The sequence below is a fragment of the Schistocerca piceifrons genome, chromosome 1, assembly GCF_021461385.2.
Source record: "Schistocerca piceifrons isolate TAMUIC-IGC-003096 chromosome 1, iqSchPice1.1, whole genome shotgun sequence".
NCBI lineage: Eukaryota > Metazoa > Arthropoda > Insecta > Orthoptera > Acrididae > Schistocerca > Schistocerca piceifrons.
Window position 1 is genome coordinate 768,886,238 of NC_060138.1, and position 24,657 is coordinate 768,910,894.

A 24,657-nucleotide genomic window follows, 5' to 3' on the forward strand; every position below is an offset into this window, starting at 1 on the left:
GATTGGTACTAAAAGGTACTAAATGCAAGTGAAGTAATGAACACTACTCACAATACAAAATGCAGTAATGAACTCTTCACTTTATGAACAATTGAGACAATGCATGCCTGAATAATCACTTGTACTTTCATGTAGAGAGTATGAATCCTCTTTGTCAGAATCGTCAATTTCAGATCCTGCATCTCCATAAAAAATATCTAAGATCTCTGCCTCCGTCAACTCGCTGCACGATATTTTCACGATCGTAAACATCTGTGAATGAAGTGCAGGTAACTTCATCTTTGCAGAGCTCCCAGCCGCTCCCAGGATGAGATAGCTGATAAGTGCTTGCCTCTTGCGGAAGAACAATGAAATACCTCCACATTAGTTGACGAAACTGCTTCGGAGACACGCTAAACACGTTTACGGAGCCAAACAAAGGCTCCCCCGTACGCTATATGGGCGCCGTCACCAAGGTCAGGGTGGCCGCGCCCGTATGGCGTACGGGCACCGTGCTGTAAGTGTTAAAGCAGTGATTTCTTTACTCCACTGTGGAGCCACCCTCAGTAATCAAAAGAAACTGTGAGGTTAAGTTCCAACCAAGTATCTCTCTAGCATGGCTGCACATGCCTTGTAATTGGTTCAAATATGTTCAAATGTGTGTGAAATCTTATGGGACTTAACTGCTAAGGTCATCAGTCCCTATTGTAATTGGTATCATAATAAAACCTGACATGTGTAATCACTAATAATCAATAAGAGGAAGGTTTTCAAAGTGACTGAACTCATTAGCTTGTGAGGAATAGCTGAAAGAAATGCCAAGAGGCTCAACAGTTAAAGCTGGCAATGATGATGCAAAAAATAAGGAATTGTACTGTGCTGAGTGACACTTTTGGTTTTCATACCTTTTCCTTTTTTCTCATTCTGCCATTTGACTTGTGTTCTTGTCATCCAGTCACATTTTTTATTCTTTGCATCTCTGTTGTTTTTTGCTAACATTTCACTGCCAGACAATTTATTATTGTGATGTCAATAGCTAAATCTGTGCAACATTAGTACCTACTCCTCTATTGTCACTTGAATTTAACTCCTTTTTTTCCAGTAGGTAAATGGAAATGGAAATGTCATGTGGCTAGGGCCTCCTGTCGGGTAGACCGTTCGCCTCGTGCAGGTCTTTCGATTTGACGCTACTTCAGTGACCTGCGTGTCGATGGGGATGAAATGATGATGATTAGGACAACACAACACCCAGTCCCTGAGCGGAGAAAATCTCCGACCCAGCCAGGAATCAAACCCGGGCCCTTAGGATTGACAGTCTGTCACGCTGACCACTCAGCTACCGGGGCGGACTTTCCAGTAGGTAATATTGGTGGGTCACTCTTTGCTGTGTAACATCTTCCATTATCGGAAAAAGGGAAGGGATTGGTTGTTAATTACCACATAGAGGAGGTGTTGAGTGGCAGACAAACACCATGAAAAAATAATGCTAGAAATATTCAGCGTTTGGACAAAGTCCTTCAGAAGTAGAAAAGACACACACACACACACACACACACACACACACACACACACAGCCACTGTTGTCTAGGTGCTAAGGCCCAACCTTGCCAATCTATCCCTTCCATATTGTTGTTATTCCATCCTGTATCCCCCATTATTCTATTTATACTGTTTTTTAATGCACATAATCTTTCACATTACTTAAACGAGCTGCATGCAAGGAAGAATGTATTAGGTTGGTGCATTAGTCCATAGCGTTTTTGTTTCACATGTCACTATTCCAGTTGCTGTTGGTTCATTCTGTGATTGTCATTTTTTATTTGTAGTTCACTGTTGCTATTTGAGTGTACATATTGTTGTTTTGTCATTTGGAGATACTGAGTGGAGCTGTAGATGCTGGTGGAAAATGGTGTGCCAAGTGGAGAAATCAGAACATTTTCAACATGCTCTTCTGTTTTTTTTGAAGGAGAATTGTTTTAACATTAGTGGCTCTCCATGTTCAGGAAGAACTTTGGGGTTTGATGAAGGTCGTTTAAACATATTAATCCACAATGATCCATGTCAGTGTACCTGAGGAATGGCAAATATGATGAAGCACACATCCAAGATGATGTTATGCATCTGGTGGAACAGGAACTGTGGGTGTACTAAAAATTGCTTCCCCATGACTCCTGACATTTATCGTCAGCAGCTGAGACGTTTTGCGGACCCAGTCCAATAACAATGACGAGGAAGATGATAAGTGATGCTACTCCATGATAATGCCTGCCCAAATTCTGTTAGACTGACAAAAAACACTGTACAGGAGTTGTGTTGGGAAGTCATTCTGCACCCACTTTAGTCACCTGATCTTGTGTCCTCAGATTTTCACTTTTTCCACTCTCTGTTGAAAAGCCTTAAAGATACTTCCTTTCTGGATGAAATTGCTGTGCTTCACCTCAAACCACATGATTTCTACAGTCACGTAATCAAAAAGTTGCCCTAGCATTCGCTGACTGTTGTAAATAGTGAAGTAGAATACACTATGTGATCAAAAGTATCCGGACACATGGCTGACAATGACTTATAAGTTTGTGGCACCCTCCATTGGTAATGCTGGAATTCAGTATGGTGTTGGCCCACCCTTAGCCATGATGACAGCATCTACTCTCGCAGGCATTCGTTCAATCAAATGCTGGAAGGTTTCTTGGGGAATGGCAGCTCATTCTTCACGGAGTGCTGCACTGAGGAGAGGTATCGATGTCAGTCGTCGGTGTGCCCTTGCATGAAGTCGCCATTCCAAAACATCCCAAAAGGTGTTCTATAGGATTCACATCAGGACTGTGTGCAGGCCAGTCCATTACAGGGATGTTATTGTCGTGTAACCACTTCACCACAGGCCATGCATTATGAACAGGTGCTCGATCGTGTTGAAAGATGCAATCACAATCCCCGAGTTGCTCTTCAACAGTGGGAAGCAAGAAGGTGGTCAAAACATCAATGTAGGCCTGTGTTGTGACAGTGTCATGCAAAACAACAAGGGGTGCAAGCCCCCTCCATGAAAAAACACAACCGCACCATGACACCACCGCCTCTGAATTTTACTGTTGGCACTACACTTGCTGGCAGATGTTCACTAGGCATTCGCCATACCCACCCCTACCATTCGATTGCCACATTGTGTACCTTGATTTGTCACTCCACACAATGTTTTTCCACTGTTCAGTCATCCAGTGTTTACGCTCCTTACACCAAGCGAGGCATCATTTGGCATTTACTGACGTGATGTCTGCCTTATGAGCAGCCGCTTGATCATGAAATCCAAGTTTTCTTACCTCCTGCCTAACTGTCATAGTACTTGCAATGGATCCTGATGCAGTTTGGAATACCTGTGTGATGGTCTGGATAGATGTCTGCGTATTACGCATTATGACCCTCTTCAACAGTCGGCGGTCTGTGTCAGTCAACAGACGAGGTCTACGTGTATGCTTTTCTGCTGTACATGTCCCTTCACATTTCCACTTCACTGTCACATCAGAAACAGTGGACCTAGGGATGTTTAGGAGTGTGAAAATCTCACTTACAGACGTGTGACACAAGTGACACCCAATCACCTGATCACGTTCGAAGCCCGTGAGTTCCACGGAGTACGCCATTCTGCTCTCTCACGATGTCTAAGGACTACAGAGGTCACTGATATGGAGTATGTGGCAGCACCGTGCACATAATAAGAAAAACGTGTGTTTTTGGGGGTGGCTGGTTACTTTTGATCACATAGTGTATATCATTGATGGTGACTAAAGTCTCTGTGATGTGTATACACGGGGTTTATTAAACTTGTGGAAAGAAACTACGAACTTATGCATCAACCCAATACTTTTAGCATCCAAGGAAGGATACCACTACTTTTTTAGCATCAAATGTGATCAGGAATTGGATGACAAGAATTGTGTGACCTGGTGCAGTGATAGAGACAATTTACTCGTACTTGTGATAAGTGTGTTTCAAGTGTCCATCTGTCCATCCTTTCAGTGACTTACCCAGGTCACTTCAGTTGAATGCTAGGCCGTACCCTTCAAAAGGGCCATGCCTAATCTTGCACTTTATGAGCTTATTTTCCATGTCAGTTAACCTCACTATTGAGAGGAATTTTAAGTCTAAACTTCCTTACTTACTCCTGTAGATGTAAATAATAAAATGTCAGCTAGAGTGATCAAAGAAAGTAAGGTTATATGAATTATATTTACTTCAAAAAACAATATATGCACTAATACTAGAGTGCAATTAAATCAAAAAATGGGAAATCCAGGATGGAATGTAAAAATACCATGAGAAGGAAAGTTGATACTCGCCATACAGTGGAGATGCTTGGTCACACATAGACACAACAAAAAGACTTTCACAGTTAAAGCTTATGACCATTGGCCTTCACCAGCAATAGACATGCGTGCGAGCTCTCTCTCTCTCTCTCTCTCTCTCTCTCTCTCTCTCTCTCTCTCTCTCTCTCACACACACACACACACACACACACACACACACACACACACACGACTCATGCACATGACTGCAGTCTCAGGCAACTGAAACCACACTGCGAGCAGCAGCACCAGTGCATGATGGAAGTGGCGACTGGATGTGGGTAACAAGGAGGCTAGGGTGGGGAGGGGGAGAGATAGTATGGTGGGGGTGGCAGACAGTGAAGTGCAGCAGGTTAGACGGTGGGCAGAGGAGAGGTGTGGGAGGGGTTGGGGGGGGGGGGGGGAAGTAGCAGAAAAGAAGAGAAATAAAAAGACTCAGTGTGGTGGTGGAATGACAGCTGTGTAGTGCTGGAATGGGAACAGGGAAGGGGCTGAATGGATGAGGACGTTGGCTAACAAAGGTTGAGTCCAGGAGGGTTACGGAAACGTAGAATGTATTGCAGGAAAGTTCCCATGCTGGTGTTGATGGAAAGGCCCCATATGGCACAGGCTGTAAAGTGGCCATTGAAATGACGGATATCATTTTTGGCATCATGTTCAGCAACAGAGTGATCCACTTGTTTCTTGGCCACAGCTTGTCAGTGACCATTCATGGAGATAGACAGCTTGTTGGTTGTCATGCCTACATAGAATGCAGCACAGTGGTTGCACATACCCAGTATAGTGGCTGTTTTTTCTTTTATCATTTTGAAATTAAATATTGAAATTTTGGAATTTAATTACTACCATATTTTTAGCTAGGCTTCCCTACCGGGATTGTCTGTTGGCAAGTATAACTTTGGGACGTGATTTACGCCTTAAAGCTATCAGGCTTCGTTTTGCTAAAAGTGAAATTTTAGATGCAGGTTCTATTTTGAAAGCAAACCAAACATATTACACTGATTGGTGCCGTTAATACACAATCATTCACCAACAGACACCCCCACACAAAGTAAGCCACATTTACTTTTCAAATTCATGAAAAAACAAAGCTGAGGAAAAAAGGTATGATTATTCTTAATTACAAACACAATGAAATTAAATAATAATAATAATAATAATAAACCCCGTGGAGGCCCAGGAAAAGAATAGGCCTCCGGAATGTTCTGCCAGTCGTAAAAGGCGACGAAAAGAACAAACCACTAATAGGGCTAACCCCCCTTTTAGTGTGATTAGTTGGTTCAGGACAGAACTAAAGAAGCCTCGGACAAGCGCCATGATGGTCGGGGACGACGCTTGAACCCTATGCCCGCCCACAATGGTAACGACACTGCTAGCCAACTGGAAAATGATTTAAATCCAAATAGAGGCGTTTTGCAGGATATGCTTCCTGCAACCACCCTAGAAGGAAAACAAAGACAGAGGATGAGATGATCAGGTGAAGTTAACCGACACCTCATGTTCTGTTATTACCAAGCAACAAACCTAGGAACCAACACAACTGGATACAGATCACAAGTATACACAACATTTATTACCAGATACCCAGAATTAAAATTTTTAACAGGACGACGACTAGCTGATCAGATCCGTGTAATAATCAAAAATAACAGGATACCCCAGTCAGAATTAGAAAACATCAAACAACAAGTACAACAAATACTGGAACAAAATAATGTGCAATCAGAAGAAGAAGAAGAAGAAGAAGAAGAAAATACAGTAATGGACTCAAACATCCCAGAGCAAACAAGCAAAGAACACCACGCATCAATTAAACAGTCAGAGGAAAAGGAAATCTTAAGACAGCCACCAGAACAAGCACAAATAGAACACGAAGTGACACACATATTAGATATAGAAGAAAAATTTCAGCTGACATATATAGAATACAAAGACACAAATACAGACATTAGACCATTCTTGCATAGACCGCCAAATAACCCACAAGTCGAAACAACAATAAAAACTATCAACACAATCATACACAACAAAATAAATGAAAACACAACTATGGAAGAGTTTATATAGGAGCACTCACTACACTAAATATACGCACTAGGCAGAGATCAGAACCAACCAATACACAGAAGAAACCCACAAAACCAGCATGGCAACACAGGCTACAGATCATAATAGAAAAACTGAGAAAAGACATCGGACAGCTAACACAATTTATAAGAAATGAAATGTCAGAAAAAAAATGAAAAAGGTTATGTAAAATCTCACAACAAGAAGCGATAGAGCAATTAGATGAAAAGAAGCAGAAATTACAAGCATTGGCCAAACGACTTAGAAGATACAAAAAAAAGTGAAAATAGGAGGAAACAAAACCAAACATTCAACATAAACCAAAAGAAATTTTACCAGACAATAGATAACACACACATTAAAATAGACAATCCACCAAACATAACAGACATGGAACACTTCTGGAGCAACATATGGTCAAATCCGGTACAACATAACAGGCATGCAGGGTGGATACAAGCAGAAACAGAAAAGATGATACCACAAATGCCTGAAGTGATAATTTTGCAATGTGAAGTCACCCGAGCAATTAATTCTACACACAATCGGAAAGCCCCTGGAAATGATAAAATAGCAAATTTCTAGCTAAAGTAGTTCACCTCAACACATTCACATCTAACTAAATTATTTAACAGTTACATTGCAGACCCATACACATTCCCTGATACACTTACACATGGAATAATTTATCTGAAACCTAAAGATCAAGCAGACACAGCAAACCCAGCTAAATATCGCCCCATAACATGCCTACCAACAATATACAAAATATTAACTTCAGTCATTACACAGAAATTAATGACACATACAACATAGAACAAAATTATAAATGAAGAACAAAAAGGCTGTTGCAAAGGAGCACGAGGATGTAAAGAGCAACTGATAATAGATGCAGAGGTGACATATCAAGCTAAAACTAAACAAAGGTCGCTACACTACGCATACATTGATTACCAAAAAGCTTTTGATAGTGTACCCCACTCATGGTTACTACAAATATTGGAAATATACAAAGTAGATCCTAAATTGATACAGTTCCTAAACATAGTAATGAAAAATTGGAAAACCACACTTAATATCCAAACAAATTCAAATAATATCACATCACAGCCAATACAGATTAAGCATGGAATATACCAAGGAGACTCGTTAAGTCCTTTCTGGTTCTGCCTTGCTCTGAACCCACTATCCAACATGCTAAATAATACAAATTATGGATACAATATTACTGGAACATACCTACACAAAATCACACATTTGCTATACAAGGATGATCTAAAACTACTGGCAGCAACAAATCAACAACTCAACCAATTACTAAAGATAACAGAAGTATTCAGCAATGATATAAATATGGCTTTTGGAACAGACAAATGTAAGAAAAATAGCATAGTCAAGGGAAAACACACTAAACAAGAAGATTACATATTGGATAACCACAGCGACTGCATTGAAACGATGGAAAAACCAGATGCCTATAAATACCTAGGATACAGACAAAAAATAGGAATAGATAATACAAATATTAAAGAAGAACTAAAAGAAAAATGTAGGCAAAGACTAACAAAAATACTGAAAACAGAATTGACAGCAAGAAACAAGACAAAAGCTATAAATACTTATGCTATACCAATATTGACCTACTCATTTGGAGTAGTGAAATGGAGTAACACAGACCTAGAAGCACTCAATACACTTACACGATCACAATGCCACAAATATACAATACATCACATACATTCAGCAACAGAAAGATTCACATTAAGCAGAAAGGAAGGGGATTTATCGACATAAAAAACCTGCATTATGGACAGGTAGACAATTTAAGAAAATTCTTTCTAGAACAAGCAGAAACTAGCAAAATACACAAAGCAATCACTAATATAAATACATCGGCTACACCACTGCAATTTCATAACCAGTTCTACAACCCTCTAGATCACATAACATCAACAGATACGGAGAAAGTAAATTGGAAAAAGAAAACACTACATGGCAAGCACCCATATCATCTAACACAGCCACACATCGATCAAGACGCATCCAACACATGGCTAAGAAAAGGCAATATATACAGTGAGATGGAAGGATTCATGATTGCAATACAGGATCAAACAATAAACACTAGATATTGCAGCAAGCATATTATTAAGGATCCCAATACCACAACAGGTAAATGCAGACTTTGCAAACAACAAATAGAAACAGTAGATCACATCACAAGCGGATGTACAATACTAGTAAATACAGAATACCCCAGAAGACATGACAATGTAGCAAAAATAATACATCAACAACTTGCCATACAACATAAACTAATAAAACAACACGTTCCCACATACAAGTATGCGCCACAAAATGTACTGGGAAATGATGAATACAAATTATACTGGAACAGAACCATTATAACAGATAAAACAACACCACATAACAAACCTGACATCATACTCACCAATAAAAAGAAGAAATTAACACAACTAATTGAAATAGCCATACCAAATACAACAAATATACAAAAGAAAACCGGAGAAAAAATTGAAAATACATCCAACTGGCTGAGGAAGTCAAGGACATGTGGCATCAGGATAAAGTTGACATTATACCAATTATACTATCAACTACAGGAGTCATACCACACAATATCCACCAGTACATCAATGCAATACAGCTACATCCAAACTGATATATACAACTACAGAAATCCGTAATTATTGATACATGTTCAATTACCCGAAAGTTCCTAAATGCAATATAACGTATACCGTACAGTTAAAAGGAAGTCACGCTTGATCAAGGTCCGCGTGACTTTCCATTTTTGACCAGACATAACGTCTGAGAAAAGAAAGAAATAATAATAATAATAATTCTGTTAAATAAACTGGACTGGCAATCTTTTTGTTCTCTCTCTTCTTGATCAGTATGCAAAATGAGCACAAATAACAGAATCTCTACTTAACTGCGACCTTACCAGACAATGGCTGATCAAGAAGAGAGAGAACAAAAAGATTGCCAGTCCAGTTTATTTAACATAGATTAATGAAATTACAGACAGGTTTTATTGTAATCACAGTGTCTATTATGCAGCGATAAAATCGTCTCATCGCTATTGCACGAAAGCACAGAGTCACGAAAGCCGCTAACACTTGGGGAACATTACACAGCCCCCTAAATTTTTAAGTTTTTTAACTCTTTAAGAAAAAAAATTTAAAAATTTACAACACTTCATTAACTTTTAGTCTTTAGATTGTCCATTTTATTTTATTTTATTCTTATTTTTTTCATCTTATTTGTTTCAGCTGGAGCCTGTTTTAGCTTTGCTAGGAATGTAATTTGCCCTCCCATTTGGGTGCGATCCTGCCGGAACGACAGGAAAGGCATAGGCATCCAGTTCCTTTCTCATAGAATTTAAAAACTTTACACATTGACAAAAGCGATCATTTAGTATGATTAATCAGGATGAACAAATTACATTGTTAGAAAAAACATTAAGGTAGTAATTTTTAGGAATCATCATATAGGTTTTTATTACAGAAATACGTTTTTTAAAACAGTTTACAATAATCAGTCAGTTGAACATTATTCATTCTTGCTCGATGGTTGTGTTGCATACACCTCCAATTAAAAGCAGGAGAATTTCTTCCATCCCTTTGTCCTAGGTTATTATTACCATTGTAAGATTGAGGCAGACTATCTCCGTTTTTGTTACCATTACTGTTTTTATTGTGATATTGTTAATAGTTATTACTGCTACGGTCGCAGGTTCGAATCCTGCCTCGGGCATGGATGTGTGTGACGTCCTTAGGTTAGTTAGGTTAGTTAGGTTTAAGTAGTTCTAAGTTCTAGGGGACTAATGACCACAGCAGTTGAGTCCCATAGTGCTCAGAGCCAGCCAATAGTTATTACTGTTGTTACTCGAAACTCGAGCATTACTGCCCCCATTCAATTTCGCTTCTTCGTGTAACTGGTCAACAGAATCAAGCGTTGACATTAAAAGTTCTACATCTGAATCTGGTACATGAAGTAGCTTTTCTTTAATTGATACTGGTAATTTTGATTTTAAAAGCCATATGGCTTCTTGTTTGGGCATTGGTTCATCCCAATATGCCGTCTTATTTATATGCTTCTCAAAATATTTACGCAGTATACCTGCTTTACTATTGTACATCTCGGGATTATATACCTCACACCTTAAATGTTCTTGTGTTTTTGCTGACCAATACTTATTTAGAATAGCTTTCTCGAATTCCTCATAAGTATGGCAATAATCTATTACTTCACTCGCCCATAAGGCTCCATCACCTTGAATATGGGTTGTGACAAACTGTGTTTTCTTTTTATTGTTCAATGACTTTGGTAGTATACCATGGAAGCTTTTGATAAAAATGACAGGGTGTGGTGTTTTGTGATCAGGTGTAAAATTTTGGAATTGTCTGTATTTTAGTAAACTCTCTTCCACAAGTTTGTTAGAAAGAGAACTGGCCACCCACTGTTCACAAGCTACGTGAACAGATTGCAGACTGAGCATTGTTGCCAAACAGCTATTTAGTGTTGCTGCCTTGAGATGTCATGGTCTGTGCCTCTGGCAACTTGTTGACACGTAAATCAGCTGCACCTGCTGCGTTTTTTATCACTGCCAGCTCCCTTTTTAACGTATCTACTTCTTGTGTAAGTGTCTGTTTCCATTCAGAAACCTGTTCGGTGTTTTCACCTAACGTGTTTGCTGCAGGCAAAGCTTTGTTTGTCACTTTCTTTATGGTTACAGGCAGTTCGTTCCATAAACAATCTTGAAATTCGTCATCTTTCATGTTCAACCAGTGTACAAAGTCAAGAGTAAACTGATTGCCTTTCTCTACAAACTTCGCTTGTACAGATTTCTCCTGTTCGATAGTGAGTGCCTGTACCTGTGTAGTTATTTGCTGCACAGAATTTTCTAATGAACTTTATGCTGCATTAACTTGCGCGACCTGCTTGGTTACATCATTGACAGCTTCGGGCAAATACTTGTATATTTTTTGCATTTCATCAAATTCATCACTAATATTTTTGAAGTTAGTTTCAATTTTACTGAATTTTCTATCAAGGTCGTCACAAATAAGTGTGGCGACATTTTCTAGTATCTGATGGGCTGTGGCATTCAAATTTTTGTTTACTAATGTTATTATGTTATTTTGAATTTCAGCGGCCACAGTTTGAAGTTTTCTACTTAAACGGTCAGTCTGATTTTGAAGTTTTGCATCTAATCTGTCAGTTACATTTTGTAGTTTTGTGTCTAAACTACCACTCATATTAGTTTTCATTTCAGTGGCTGCAGTTTGCAGTTTTACATCTAAACTGTCTGTTACTGTTTTTCTGAACTTCTATAAAGTGTACATTTTGTTCATGAACAGCGCGATGTAAACCTTACATCTGTTCTCTGAAAAATGTGAACAGTTCTGCAAAATTAGTAGGTAATGATTCACTCTGTGTGGGTTCTTCAGTATGTTCGGCCATAGGTGCATTTTCACCTGCCGATAATTCATTATTTTGAGTTTTGTGACTCACCGTAGTTTGCTTGTCACTGTCTACATCCGATTCTACTATGGGCGGTGTAGCCATTTTAATGTTTCTACTGACTTAGCCCATGAATTTAAAAAAAATGCACCTCACTGAATTTAATAAAATTGCCCGTTGTTCTAGAAAGCGGCAATCTTGCCGACATTATGTTTTGCAAAATTCACAGAAAAAATTTGCAAGCTATTGTGAGCAATGTTTTTTTAGAATTTAACACTCCCTAACTGACTTTTGCACACCAGAGTAAAGGAAAACAGTAATATCCTTACCTCCTTTTGTACTGTGCTTCAGCAACATCTCGACTCATGTTTTTTTCTTTTAAAGATCGTGCTCCACATCTCATATTACCCAGCTCATTGAAATTGTCTTGTATCTCGTTACAGTGGTTTTTCATGTAATAGATACCAAATTTACAATAATACGTATACATACATATAGACATAAGTCCTGTACTAAGGGAGCCATTTTTATGGTGGCCATTTTTTCTTTTATTTTAGCGTTTTTAAATTAAATATTGAAATTTTGGAATTTAATTACCACCATATTTTTTAGCTAGGCTTCTCTACTGGGATTGTCTGTTGGCGAGTATAATTTTGGGACGTGATTTATGCCTAAAACCTATCAGACTTCATTTTGCTAAAAGTGAAATTTTAGATGCAGGCTCTATTTTGAAAGCAAACTAAACGTATTACACTGATTGGTGCCGTTAATACGTGATCCTTCACCAACAGACACCCCCACACAAAGTAAGCCACATTTACTTTTCAAATTCATGAAAAAAAACTGAGGAAAAATGGTATGATTATTCTTAATTACAAACACAATGAAATTAAATAATAATAATTATTATTATTATTTAAAAACTAAGATGATGTGACTTACCAAACGAAAGCGCTGGCAGGTCGATAGACACACAAACAAACACAAACATACACACAAAATTCAAGCTTTTGCAACCAACGGTTGCTTCATCAGGAAAGAGGGAAGGAGAGGGAAAGATGAAAGGATGTGGGTTTTAAGGGAGAGAGTAAGGAGTCATCCCAATCCCGGGAGCGGAAAGACTTACCTTAGGGGGAAAAAGGACAAGTACACACTCGCGCACACACACACACACACACACACACACACACACACACACACACACACACACACACACGTCCATCCGTACATACACAGACACAAGCAGACATTTGTAAAGTCAAAGAGTTTGGGCAGAGATGTCAGTCGAGGCAGAGGTACAAAGGCAAAGATGTTGTTGAATGACAGGTGAGGTATGAGCGGCGGCAACTTGAAATTAGCGGAGGTTGAGGCCTGGCGGGTAACGAGAAGAGAGGATATACTGAGGGGCAAGTTCCCCACAAAATGAGCACAAATAATAGAATCTCTGCTTAACTGTGACTGTACTGGACAATGGTTGATCAAGAAGAGAGAGAGAAAAAAGTTTGCCTGTCCAGTTCATTTAACATAGGTAATGAAATTACAGACAGGTTTTATTGTAATCACAGTGTCTGTTATGCAGCAATAAAATCGTCTCAGCACTACTGCACAAAAACACACAAACACACAGTCATGAAATCCACTAACACGTGGGGAACATTTCATCAGTCTCTCCTTTCCTGCTTCTTACCCCCCTCCTCACCTCTCCCCTGCACTCTGTCTAACCTGCAGCACTTCACTGTCCACCATCCCCACCATACTATCCCTCTCCCTCCCTGTCCCAGCCTCGTCCTTACCCCCACCCAGTTGCCACTCCCATCATGCACTGGCGCTGCTGCTCGTAGTGTGGTTTCAGTTGTCTGAGACTACAGTCATGTGTGTGACTTGCGTGTGTGTGTGTGTGTGTGTGTGTGTGTGTGTGTGTGTGTGTGTGTGTGTGTGTGCGCGCGCGCGCGCGCGCGCGCGCGCGCGCGCGCGCGCGCGCGCGCGCGCGCGCGCGCGCGTGCGCGCTTGCATGCATGCTCACATATGTGTCTATAGTTGATGAAGGCCAATGACTGAAAATGACTGAAAACTTTAATTGTGAAATTGCACTCTACATACAGGGCAATTAAATTTTGATAAAAAATAGTACTTACCAAGCAGGAACATCAACATGCAGACAAATATAGTCAAAGACATGTTATCTGCCAGAAACAAAGATGCGTTTTTTTGACAAGAGATAAAGAGGTTGGAGGACATGAGACTACACACGACTTTCATTCAAGGAAGACAGCAAAATATATGATTGTAATCAACAATTAAATATTAGTAGCAGATGAGATTTGAAAATTGTAATAGCACTGCAGCCAGGACCCCCCCCCCCCCCTCCCCGCCACACACACACACACACACACACACAAAGTTTTCTCAGACAGAGTGTGTGGATGCTGGCCACCAGCCACCCTCAGTCCCGCAACCAGGCTAGACCCCAACACATGCTCTGATTCTTAACAGCCACAACACCACTACATTGTGTGCTACCTCTTCATTTGAAATGCAGTGTTCATCTGGTGCGGCTAAGCCGTATTGTGAGAGTGTCATATACTTTCAGGTAATATGTACAGTACAACTAAAGGTGCATAAATATTTCCCTGTTGCTTGATCAACCACACATTTTCATTCTAGAGGTTAAATGAAAAATTAAATACTATTAAACTTCTACTTGTTCAAAGGAAATAGTAAAGACTTGAAATGCTGAATGACTATCACTCAGTTATTGTGGTATTGAGCTCCATCTCCCCATTGTAGTAATCTTCAAATGAAGGAAATAGGCTCTACATTTGAATGTTACTATTAATGCTTTATCACTGAAAGTTATGTGAGAATTGTTTCCCTAGATTAAAAACCTCTTTCTTATGAAGGAAAAAGCTGAATGACAGTGGAATTCCTTTATAATAAACCTAAAGAAAACTGTACTTACTTCTTAAGATAAGTAAATTTTATATTTTTGCTGTGGCCCAGGGTGGGTGGCCTCTGCTGTGGCAAGGTTGAGTGGCAGAGTTGAATTGAGGCATTGGATTGTCATCAGGATGTTGACCGATGGTGGCTCAAGAAAACATCATTAACAGCACACATTTTATTAGAACACAAGCTGCAGCATTTATAGTGCCCCCTTGGTGTTTTCTGAATGCAGCAAGTGTAGTAGTGATGATGCAGCAGGGGACCAGCAACCTGCTGATGGTGGCAGATCATGCACCATATTGGTGTGACTTTTCAATTGAGGACAGGGCGTGCTGACAGATTCGGAAACCCACTGTGATTCACGTAGCAGATGGCAGTCCCAGTGGTGGTGCCCGCCATTGTGAACGGATGTGTACAGTGTCAGTATGAAGTGGCTGCACCACCACTCTCATGAAAGACTGCCCTCTGGGGCAGAAGGCTGGTTGCAGCTGCAGTGAGCTGGAAGATGGCCCACCAGCTGGAAGATGGTAAGTCCACTCCTACAGACTTAGACCTAGCAGTAGGCTCATCCCTGGTGGAGCCCAAGTCCTGCAGAGGCTGCTTACAGAACCACGTCATCCCACCGCATGGTGTAGTCCTCAGTCGTCCTCTCATAGATGCTGTTGCCGGGCTGTGAACCCTTTAGCTAAAAATGATGGGTATTTACACAAGTTCAATGCGTATATGGTGTCCTGAGGCACTGCTTCCATCCATTTACTCTAAAACAATACATGGCCAGAAGGTGAAGCAACTGACCTGCTATTGCTGTGTTTGTCCTGCCTTTCTGCTGTGTCATTGGTATTGCAGGTGCTGGCCCCAGCCTGTAACAAGGGAACAGGATGGTGGTATTGATGCATCTGATGTAACGGTGCTGTGGTCAGCTCTGCACTTGCAGGCTTCCACAGCCCTTTTGCAACAGCCGTGGCAATGCTGCTGTTTTACTCCATACCTCTGAAAAACAGTGGTAAACTTTATTCTTTATATTTAAAGAGCCTAATAATGCAACAGCAGAGCATACACACAAGGGATCACTGTGTCTGTAGACAATGATTAGATTTGGCACTGTGCAGCAAGTTAACTTTGCCTGCTGTTATGTGGGTCATTGATAGCTGGTTAGGCCAGTGGCTCAAACAAGATAGTCTCTGGCAACTGGAGCTTGGTGATATCAAACCAGTGGTCAGTTAACATACTGCACCAGCCAGCCTGCTTGAGTCAGGCTGGCAGTTGTGATTCACAACTGTATTATTGTCCTTTCATTCTTATCTGGAGCTTAGATGTCAATATGCTGATGTAGAAAGCTTATCTGGAATTTCACATAATTATGGGTCATCTTACAAATACCTCTACTTTGATAGAGTAGATCTTTATTTCTGATGTGTGCTGGATTACAAAGTGGGAGGATGGCACATGCAAAAATTCTCACATCAGAGTGCTTACAATGTTGTGAATGCAGTGATGAGGAACTTCACACACAGTAACAACATTGGAGAGGTTGGTAGAGTAGTGTTTATGGAAGGGGCCTTATGTCCAGTAAAACATAATTTTACATTTGTGAGTCATTCACTACCACAACACAGTACGCAAAGTAAATATTAATTACTCCAAAGACACTGACAGTAGTAGCCAAAAACAGTCACAAAATAACCTATATAAAGGTTTTTAGTAAACTATCACAGCCTGCCTGCTTGACACCAAGTAATAATTTAAAGTCAAAATATATAATATCTTATCAAATAAGAGCAAATTAGTACCACTTCAGAATTTCACCAAATTCAAAGAAATTATTAGAAATAATAATAATAATAATGTGTTCATAATGATCAGGTGTACAATAACGGTTATTTTGTTGATACTGAATAATAAGTAAAATAATCATGACTACTCCTTGGACTGCTTTTGTGAGCTGCACCAGCCTCCTTTCTCTTCCTGTCTAAAACATACTGTTTGACAGAGCATTATGCAAGAGTGCTGTGTCAAAAAGTGTAAAGCAAGGCATATTAAATACGCATTTCCATGCACTTTATCAGGGGTTGTTTTGAATTATCATCGAGGAGCAGAAGCAACTGTGCTTATAGTCTTGTATATGACCAGTCTGACAACTGATATTCTCTATTTAATTTATCTTCAGTGGATATTATTAAGAGTAACCTGGGAAAGTTGTATTTTCACAGTCTATAAAAATTTTTCTGCAGTATTGTGTAAAATTAGGAATGGAGCCTGCAGCAGTGTTGTGTGTAATATGGCGTATTTATATTATTCTGCTGATATTGGTATATTTAGTCTTTTCTGTTGTTTGTGAGTTTATGTATTATGATGCATAAAATTGTCTCTTGTGGTTAAACTTTTATAATTTAAAACAACACTGTGGTTTTCTAATGTTCCATTATATAATAATTGATTGAATTTTAAAATTAATTGTAGTGAACGCCATCGTGACATCAGAGATGGATACGATCGCTTGCACCGAATAGCTGCAAAGGGCCCTAATAGCAAAGAATTTGTGGAGCCAAAAGTACAAGGATTGTGGCAGATGGCATTGAATGGTAATTTTAGTACTGAGGAGTTGGAGTCTCTTCGGGTAAGACCATCTACAATATTGTCCATAAAAAATAACCTTTTAAGTATCTCATGCATGCAGTTGTTTCCATTGACCTCTCCCCCTTTGTCCATTGTCTCCTGCAAGCATGAATAGAGAAACAAGTAACTAGGATGTCACATTGTTCACTGCCTAGAAGAATGGAAGCAGATAAAAATATTTAATTAGACTTCTCAAAACAAAGATGATGTGACTTACCAATGCGATGGAGCACTTCCTTTCATGCCGATCACCTGCCACCCTACCTAAAACCTCTTTCCTCATTACCTTAGCCAGCTTCATCCTGACCCACAACTTCTTCACTTTCAAAGGCCAGACATACCAACAATTAAAGGGAACAGCCATGGGTACCAGGATGGCCCCCTCGTACGCCAACCTATTCATGGGTCGCTTAGAGGAAGCCTTCTTGGTTACCCAGGCCTGCCAACCCAAAGTTTGGTACAGATTTATTGATGACATCTTCATGATCTGGACTCAAAGTGAAGAAGAACTCCAGAATTTCCTCTCCAACCTCAACTCCTTTGGTTCCATCAGATTCACCTGGTCCTACTCCAAATCCCATGCCACTTTCCTTGACGTTGACCTCCACCTGTCCAATGGCCAGCTTCACACGTCCGTCCACATCAAACCCACCAACAAGCAACAGTACCTCCATTATGACAGCTGCCACCCATTCCACATCAAACGGTTCCTTCCCTACAGCCTAGTCTTCGTGGCAAATGAATCTGCTCCAGTCCGGAATCCCTGAACCATTACACCAACAACCTGAAAACAGCTTTCGCATCCCGCAATTACCCTCCCGACCTGGTACAGAAGCAAATAACCAGAGCCACTTCCTCATCTCCTCAAACCCAGAACCTCCCGCAGAAGAACCCCAAAAGTGTCCCACTTGTGACAGGATACTTTCCGGGACTGGATCAGACTCTGAATGTGGCTCTCCAGCAGGGATACGACTTCCTCAAATCCTGCCCTGAAATGAGATCCATCCTTCATGAAATCCTCCCCACTCCACCAAGAGTGTCTTTCTGCCGTCCACCTAACCTTCGTAATCTCTTAGTTCATCCCTATGAAATCCCCAAACCACCTTCCCTACCCTCTGGCTCCTACCCTTGTAACCGCCCCTGGTGTAAAACCTGTCCCATGCACCCTCCCACCACCACCTACTCCAGTCCTGTAACCCGGAAGGTGTACACGATCAAAGGCAGAGCCACGTGTGAAGGCACCCACGTGATTTACCAACTGACCTGCTTACACTGTAAAGCTTTCTATGTGGGAATGACCAACAACAAACTATCCATTCGCATGAATGGACACAGGCAGACAGTGTTTGTTGGTAATGAGGATCACCCTTTGGCTAAACATGCCTTGGTGCACAGCCAGCACATCTTGGCACAGTTACACCGTCCGGGTTATCTGGATACTTCCCACTAACACCAACCTGTCAGAACTCCGGAGATGGGAACTTGCCCTTCAGTATATCCTCTCTTCTCGTTATCCGCCAGGCCTCAATCTCCGCTAATTTCTAATTTCAATTTGCCGCGGCTCATACCTCACCTGTCTTTCAACAACATCTTTGCCTCTGTACTTCCGCCTCAACTGACATCTCTGCCAAAACTCTTTGCCTTTACAAATGTCTGCTTGTGCCTGTGTATGTGCGGATGGGTGTGTGTGTGTGTGTGTGTGCGCGTGCGCGTGCGCGTGCGCGTGCGCGAGTGTGTACCTGTCCTTTTTTCCCCCTAGGGTGAGTCTTTCCGCTCCCGGGGTTGGGGTGGCTCCTTGCCCTCTCCCTTGGAACCTGCATCCTTTTGTCTTTCCCTCTCCTTCCCTCTTTCCTGGCGGGGCGGCCGTTGGTTGCGGGGGCTTGAGTTTTGTGTGTGTGTTTGTGTGTCTATTGACCTGGCAGCGCTTTCGTTTGGTGGGTCATATCATCTTTGTTTTTAGATATATATGTATATATAACGGGAAAGTGTTGGTAGATAGGCACAATAAAAACACACACACACACACACACACACACACACACACACACACACACACACACAAAATTTCGAGCTTTCGCAACCCACAGTTGCTTCGTCAGGAAAGAGGGAAGGAGAGGGAAAGATGAAAGGATGTGTGTTTTAAGGGAGAGGGTAAGGACTCATTCCAATCCCGGGAGCGGAAAGACTTACCTTAGGGGGGAAAAAGGGGAAAAAAGTATATATATGGTTATAATAGAGGGAAACATTCCACGTAGGAAAAATATATTTAAAAACAAAGATGATGTGACTTACCAAATGAAAGTGCTGACAGGTCGACAGACACACAAACAAACACAAACATACACACAAAATTCGAGCTTTCGCAACAAACTGTTGCCTCATCAGGAAAGAGGGAAGGAGAGGGAAAGACGAAAGGATGTGGGTTTTAAGGGAGACGGTAAGGAGTCATTCCAATCCCGGGAGCGGAAAGACTTACCTTAGGGGGAAAAAAGGACGGGTATACACTCCCACACACACACACACACACACACACACACACACACACACACACATATCCATCCACACACACACATATATATATATATATATATATATATATATATATATATATATATATATATATATATAGTTATAATAGAGGGAAACATTCCACGTAGGAAATATATATCTAAAAACAAAGATGATGTGACTTACCAAATGAAAGTGCTGGCAGGTCGACAGACACACAAACAACCACAAACATACACACAAAATTCAAGCTTTCGCAACAAACTGTTGCCTCATCAGGAAAGAGGGAAGGAACACACAAAATTCAAGCTTTCGCAACAAACTGTTGCCTCATCAGGAAAGAGGGAAGGAACACACAAAATTCAAGCTTTCGCAACAAACTGTTGCCTCATCAGGAAAGAGGGAAGGAACACACAAAATTCAAGCTTTCACAACAAACTGTTGCCTCATCAGGAAAGAGGGAAGGAACACACAAAATTCAAGCTTTCGCAACAAACTGTTGCCTTATCAGGAAAGAGGGAAGGAACACACAAAATTCAAGCTTTCGCAACAAACTGTTGCCTCTTTCCTGATGAGGCAACAGTTTGTTGCGAAAGCTTGAATTTTGTGTGTATGTTTGTGGTTGTTTGTGTGTCTGTCGACCTGCCAGCACTTTCATTTGGTAAGTCACATCATCTTTGTTTTATATATATATATATATATATATATATATATATATATATATATATATATATATATTAGAAAGAAACATTCCACATGGGAAAAATATATTAAAAACAAAGATTCCATGACTTGCCAAACGGGAAAGCGCTGGTAGATAGGCACAATAGAAAAACACACAAACACGCACACAAGATTTCGGGCTTTCGCGGCCCACGGTTGCTTTGTCGGTGAAGGGGGGGGGGATGGGATGTCTGCTTGTGACTGTGTGTGTGTGTGTGTGTGTGTGTTTGGGTGTGTGTGTGCGCGCGTGCTTGCATGCGAGTGTGTACCTGTCCTTTTTTCCCCCTAAGGTAAGTCTTTCCGCTCCAGGGATTGGAATGACTCCTTACTATCTCCCTTAAAACCCACATCCTTTCATCTTTCCCTCTCCTTCCCTCTTTTCTGACAAAGCAACCGTGGATTGCAAAAGCTCGAATTTTGTGTGTATGTTTGTGTTTGTTTGTGTGTCTATCGACCTGCCAGCACTTTCGTTTGGTAAGTCACATCATCTTTGTTTTTAGATATAATTTTCCCACGTGGAATGTTTCCCTCTATTATATTTAATTAGACTTCGGTTTATTGGTAGAATACCGAGGAAGTGCTATCGCTCTACAAAGGAGATAGCTTACAAGTCACACATGTGACCAGTCCTAGAACATTGCTCAAGTGTATGGGACCCATACTTAATAGGACAAACAGGAGATATTGAACGTATACAGAGGAGGGCAGCATCAATGGTCACAGGTTTGTTTAATCCGTGGGAGAGTGTCACAGAGATACTTGAAGGAACTGAACTAGAAGACTCTTGAAGATAGGCATAAACTATCCCGAGAAAGTCTATTAGCAAAGTTTCAAGAACCAGCTTTAAATGCTTACCCTAGGAATATACTACAACACCCTATGTATCGCTCACATGGGGATCATGAGGATAATATTAGAATAATTACTGCAAGCACAGAGGCATTCCAAACAATCATTCTTCCCGTGCCCCATACGTGAATGGAACTGGAAGAAACCCTAATAACTGGTATAATGGGACATACGCTCTGCTATTCACCTCAAGGTGGTTTGTGGAGTAAGATGTAGATGTGGATATAGATTTAAATGTCCATAACTTGTTTATTACTTTCAACAGTCATTTTAAGAGATAGTGATTGTACAATACTTGACGCTGATTACTGTAAGTGTAGTCACCACACAATGCTGGTTAATATTCCTTTTATGATAGTCTTGTAGGAATGGCATTTTTGACATTTTAATGATACAAATTATTTTTTAAAATTTCGGTATGAGTTTTGTGTTATTAGGTATGATTTAAAATTGAAGTAATCATTGAATAAAGCAAATTTTACTAACCTTCAAAATAAACAACATTTTACATCAAAGCACCAGGTTTCTCAAAGTGTTTCGTCAGAGGAAAAGTTGGAGTATCCCTGGGCTAGATGAATCCTTCTATGTGGATGAATAGCAGTGTAGTGTTTTATTTTTCTCCCCAGATGTTGCTCTTTGATTACTACATATAGAAATGATCCCGCCTATACATCATTCTGGTTGTATAAAGGTTATATGGCTTCTGTTTAACAGGCAGCAGCAGATGTAATATAACATATGAATGAAAGGCAGCTCAGAAGCACAGTTGTTGATTTCCCTTTCCATTCTTCTATGGCAACATTCAAGGACTATTCATTAATTAACTTCCAACTGGCTGTTAAAAATAAAGAAATGCTTGTACCCTCATGGCTCTTGTGTGGTTCGAAAAGGAGACTTTAAACTTGACGTTGTGTCAATGAGCTCTCTGTCTCATTCGTCAGTGTGTAAACATCAAGTAACTGAAATGGACGGTGTTGTTGCATCTCCCACTAGTTGCTACGTACATTGTCATATTCTTCCTGCAAGCAGTAGGAGTCAATGTCACCAAGATTCATCATCGATTGTATCGTGTGGAGGGGATGGGGTTACAGGTGGTGATGTTGTGACAGAATGGTGCAGAAAATTCAAGGGTGGTCACATGGATGACATGACAAAGGTGTTAAAGGCTGACATTTAGATGTGACTGATAAATTTGTGCAACATGTAGACAGAATTGTGTATTTGAGACATTGTTTTCCAATTTCTGAACTTTCTGAAGATATGCCTCACGTGTCCAGGGCAACTCTCTCTAACATTGCCACAGAGAGTTTAGGTTACCATAAGTTTTATGCACAGTGGGTACAAAAATGTCTAACTGATGTTCACAAAATTGAGAAATCTACATCTACATCCTTATAAATACTCTGCAAGCCACTGTATAGAGTGGTACCCTGTACCACTACTAGTCATTCTTTTCCTGTTCCACTCCGCAAACAGAGCAATGGAAAAATGACTGTCTCTATGCCTCCGTACAGGCTGTGATCTCTCTGATCTTGCCTTCAGGGTCCTTACGCAAATTGTACATCGCCAGCAGTAGATTCTTTCTGCAGTCAACCTCAAATGCCAGTTCTTTAAATTTTCTCATCAGTGCTCCTTGAAAAGAACATCACCTTCCCTCTGGTATTCCCCATTTGAGTTCGCGAAGTATCCCGTAATACTTGTGTGTTGTTCGAACTTAGTGGTAACAAATCTAGTTGCCTGCATCTCAATTGCTTCAATGTCTTCTTTAATCTGAACTGGTATAGGTCCCAAACACTCAAACAGTACTCAACATTGGGTCGCACTGGTGTCCTTTATGCAGCCTCCTTCACAGATGAATCACTCTTTCTTAAAATTCTCCCAATAAACCGAAGTCACCCACTTGCCTTCCCTACAACAGTGCTTACATGCTCATTCCATTTCATATTGCTTTGCAATGTATTGCTTAGATATTTAAAGCAGCGCACTACTGAAGCTTTTATATTTTTTACATTTAGACCTAGCTGCAATCCATCACTTCAACCAGAAATTTTGTCAAAGTCCTTTTGTATCCTCCAACTGTCACTCAACACCACCAACTTCCCATACATCACAGTGTCGTCAGCAAACAACCCGCAGACTGCTGCTAACTCTGTCCACCAGATCATTTATGTATATAGAAAATAACAGCGGTCCTATCACACTTCCCAGTGCTACTACTCCTGATGATACCCTTATCTATGATAAACACTCTCTGCCGAGAGCAACATACTGTATTCTGTTCTCAAGAAGTCTTCGAGCTACTTACATTTCAGGGAACCTATTCCATATTGCTGAATTTAGCCTGGACGAACCTTCAGTGTGCAACTAATGAAGAGGGGAAGCAATTCCTGAATGGACTTGTGACTGGGGATTGCACATGGGTGCAGTACGTGAACTGTGAAACCAAGGAACAGTCCAAGCAGTTGATGCACACTCATTCTCCCAATAAGCCCAAAAAATTCAAGCAGATACTGTTTAATCACGTAATGATAGTTACTGTTTTCTGGTATTGCAAAGGAATTTTGATGGCAGACATCATAAGGGTAATACATGAGAATACTGTGGCATCAAGGATTTATTGTGAGACTCGTCCAAAACACTGAAGGTCAATATTAAACAAACAACATTTGATGATTACAGAAGTAATCATTCTCCTTCACAACAATGTGCAATCACTTACTGCCAAAAACCTGAAGGAAGGAAAAACTCTGGCTGGAATACTTTTAAACATCCTCCCTATAGTCCAGAATCGGCACCAAGAAACTTTCATCTCCTCCCAAAGATGAAGGCCAAGTGGACTACACAATACTTCAAGACTGACAACAAGATCGAGAATGCTGTTGACAACTGGCTGAAGCACAAGACAGCACCTTTCAAGTGATGAAGAACCTGGTGTGATGGTACAACAAATGTTTGAATTTGAGTGGTGACTATGTGGAGAAGCATTGTAAGTACTTATACATACAGAGTATTCTGAAATTCCCATTACAGACTTATCGGGCTTGTAGAGGGGAATAAGCACATAATGTTTTGAACAGGAACGTACATCTGAAAACTTACCGTTTCTGTGCTACAGTTGTTTGAAAACATGCTTACTAGGTAGGTGTGC

General features: G+C 40.5%; 1 protein-coding gene across 2 annotated transcripts in view; it reads left to right on the forward strand.

Moving 5' to 3' along the window:
* Positions 1 to 24,657, forward strand: part of LOC124712386 (alpha-2-macroglobulin receptor-associated protein) — a 92,302-nt gene that overhangs the window by 56,739 nt on the left and 10,906 nt on the right. For both annotated transcript variants that reach the window (XM_047242685.1, XM_047242692.1), the window contains exon 6: positions 17,274 to 17,430. In XM_047242685.1, coding sequence (XP_047098641.1) covers positions 17,274 to 17,430 — 157 coding nt within the window. The remainder of the gene's footprint in view (positions 1 to 17,273; positions 17,431 to 24,657) is intronic.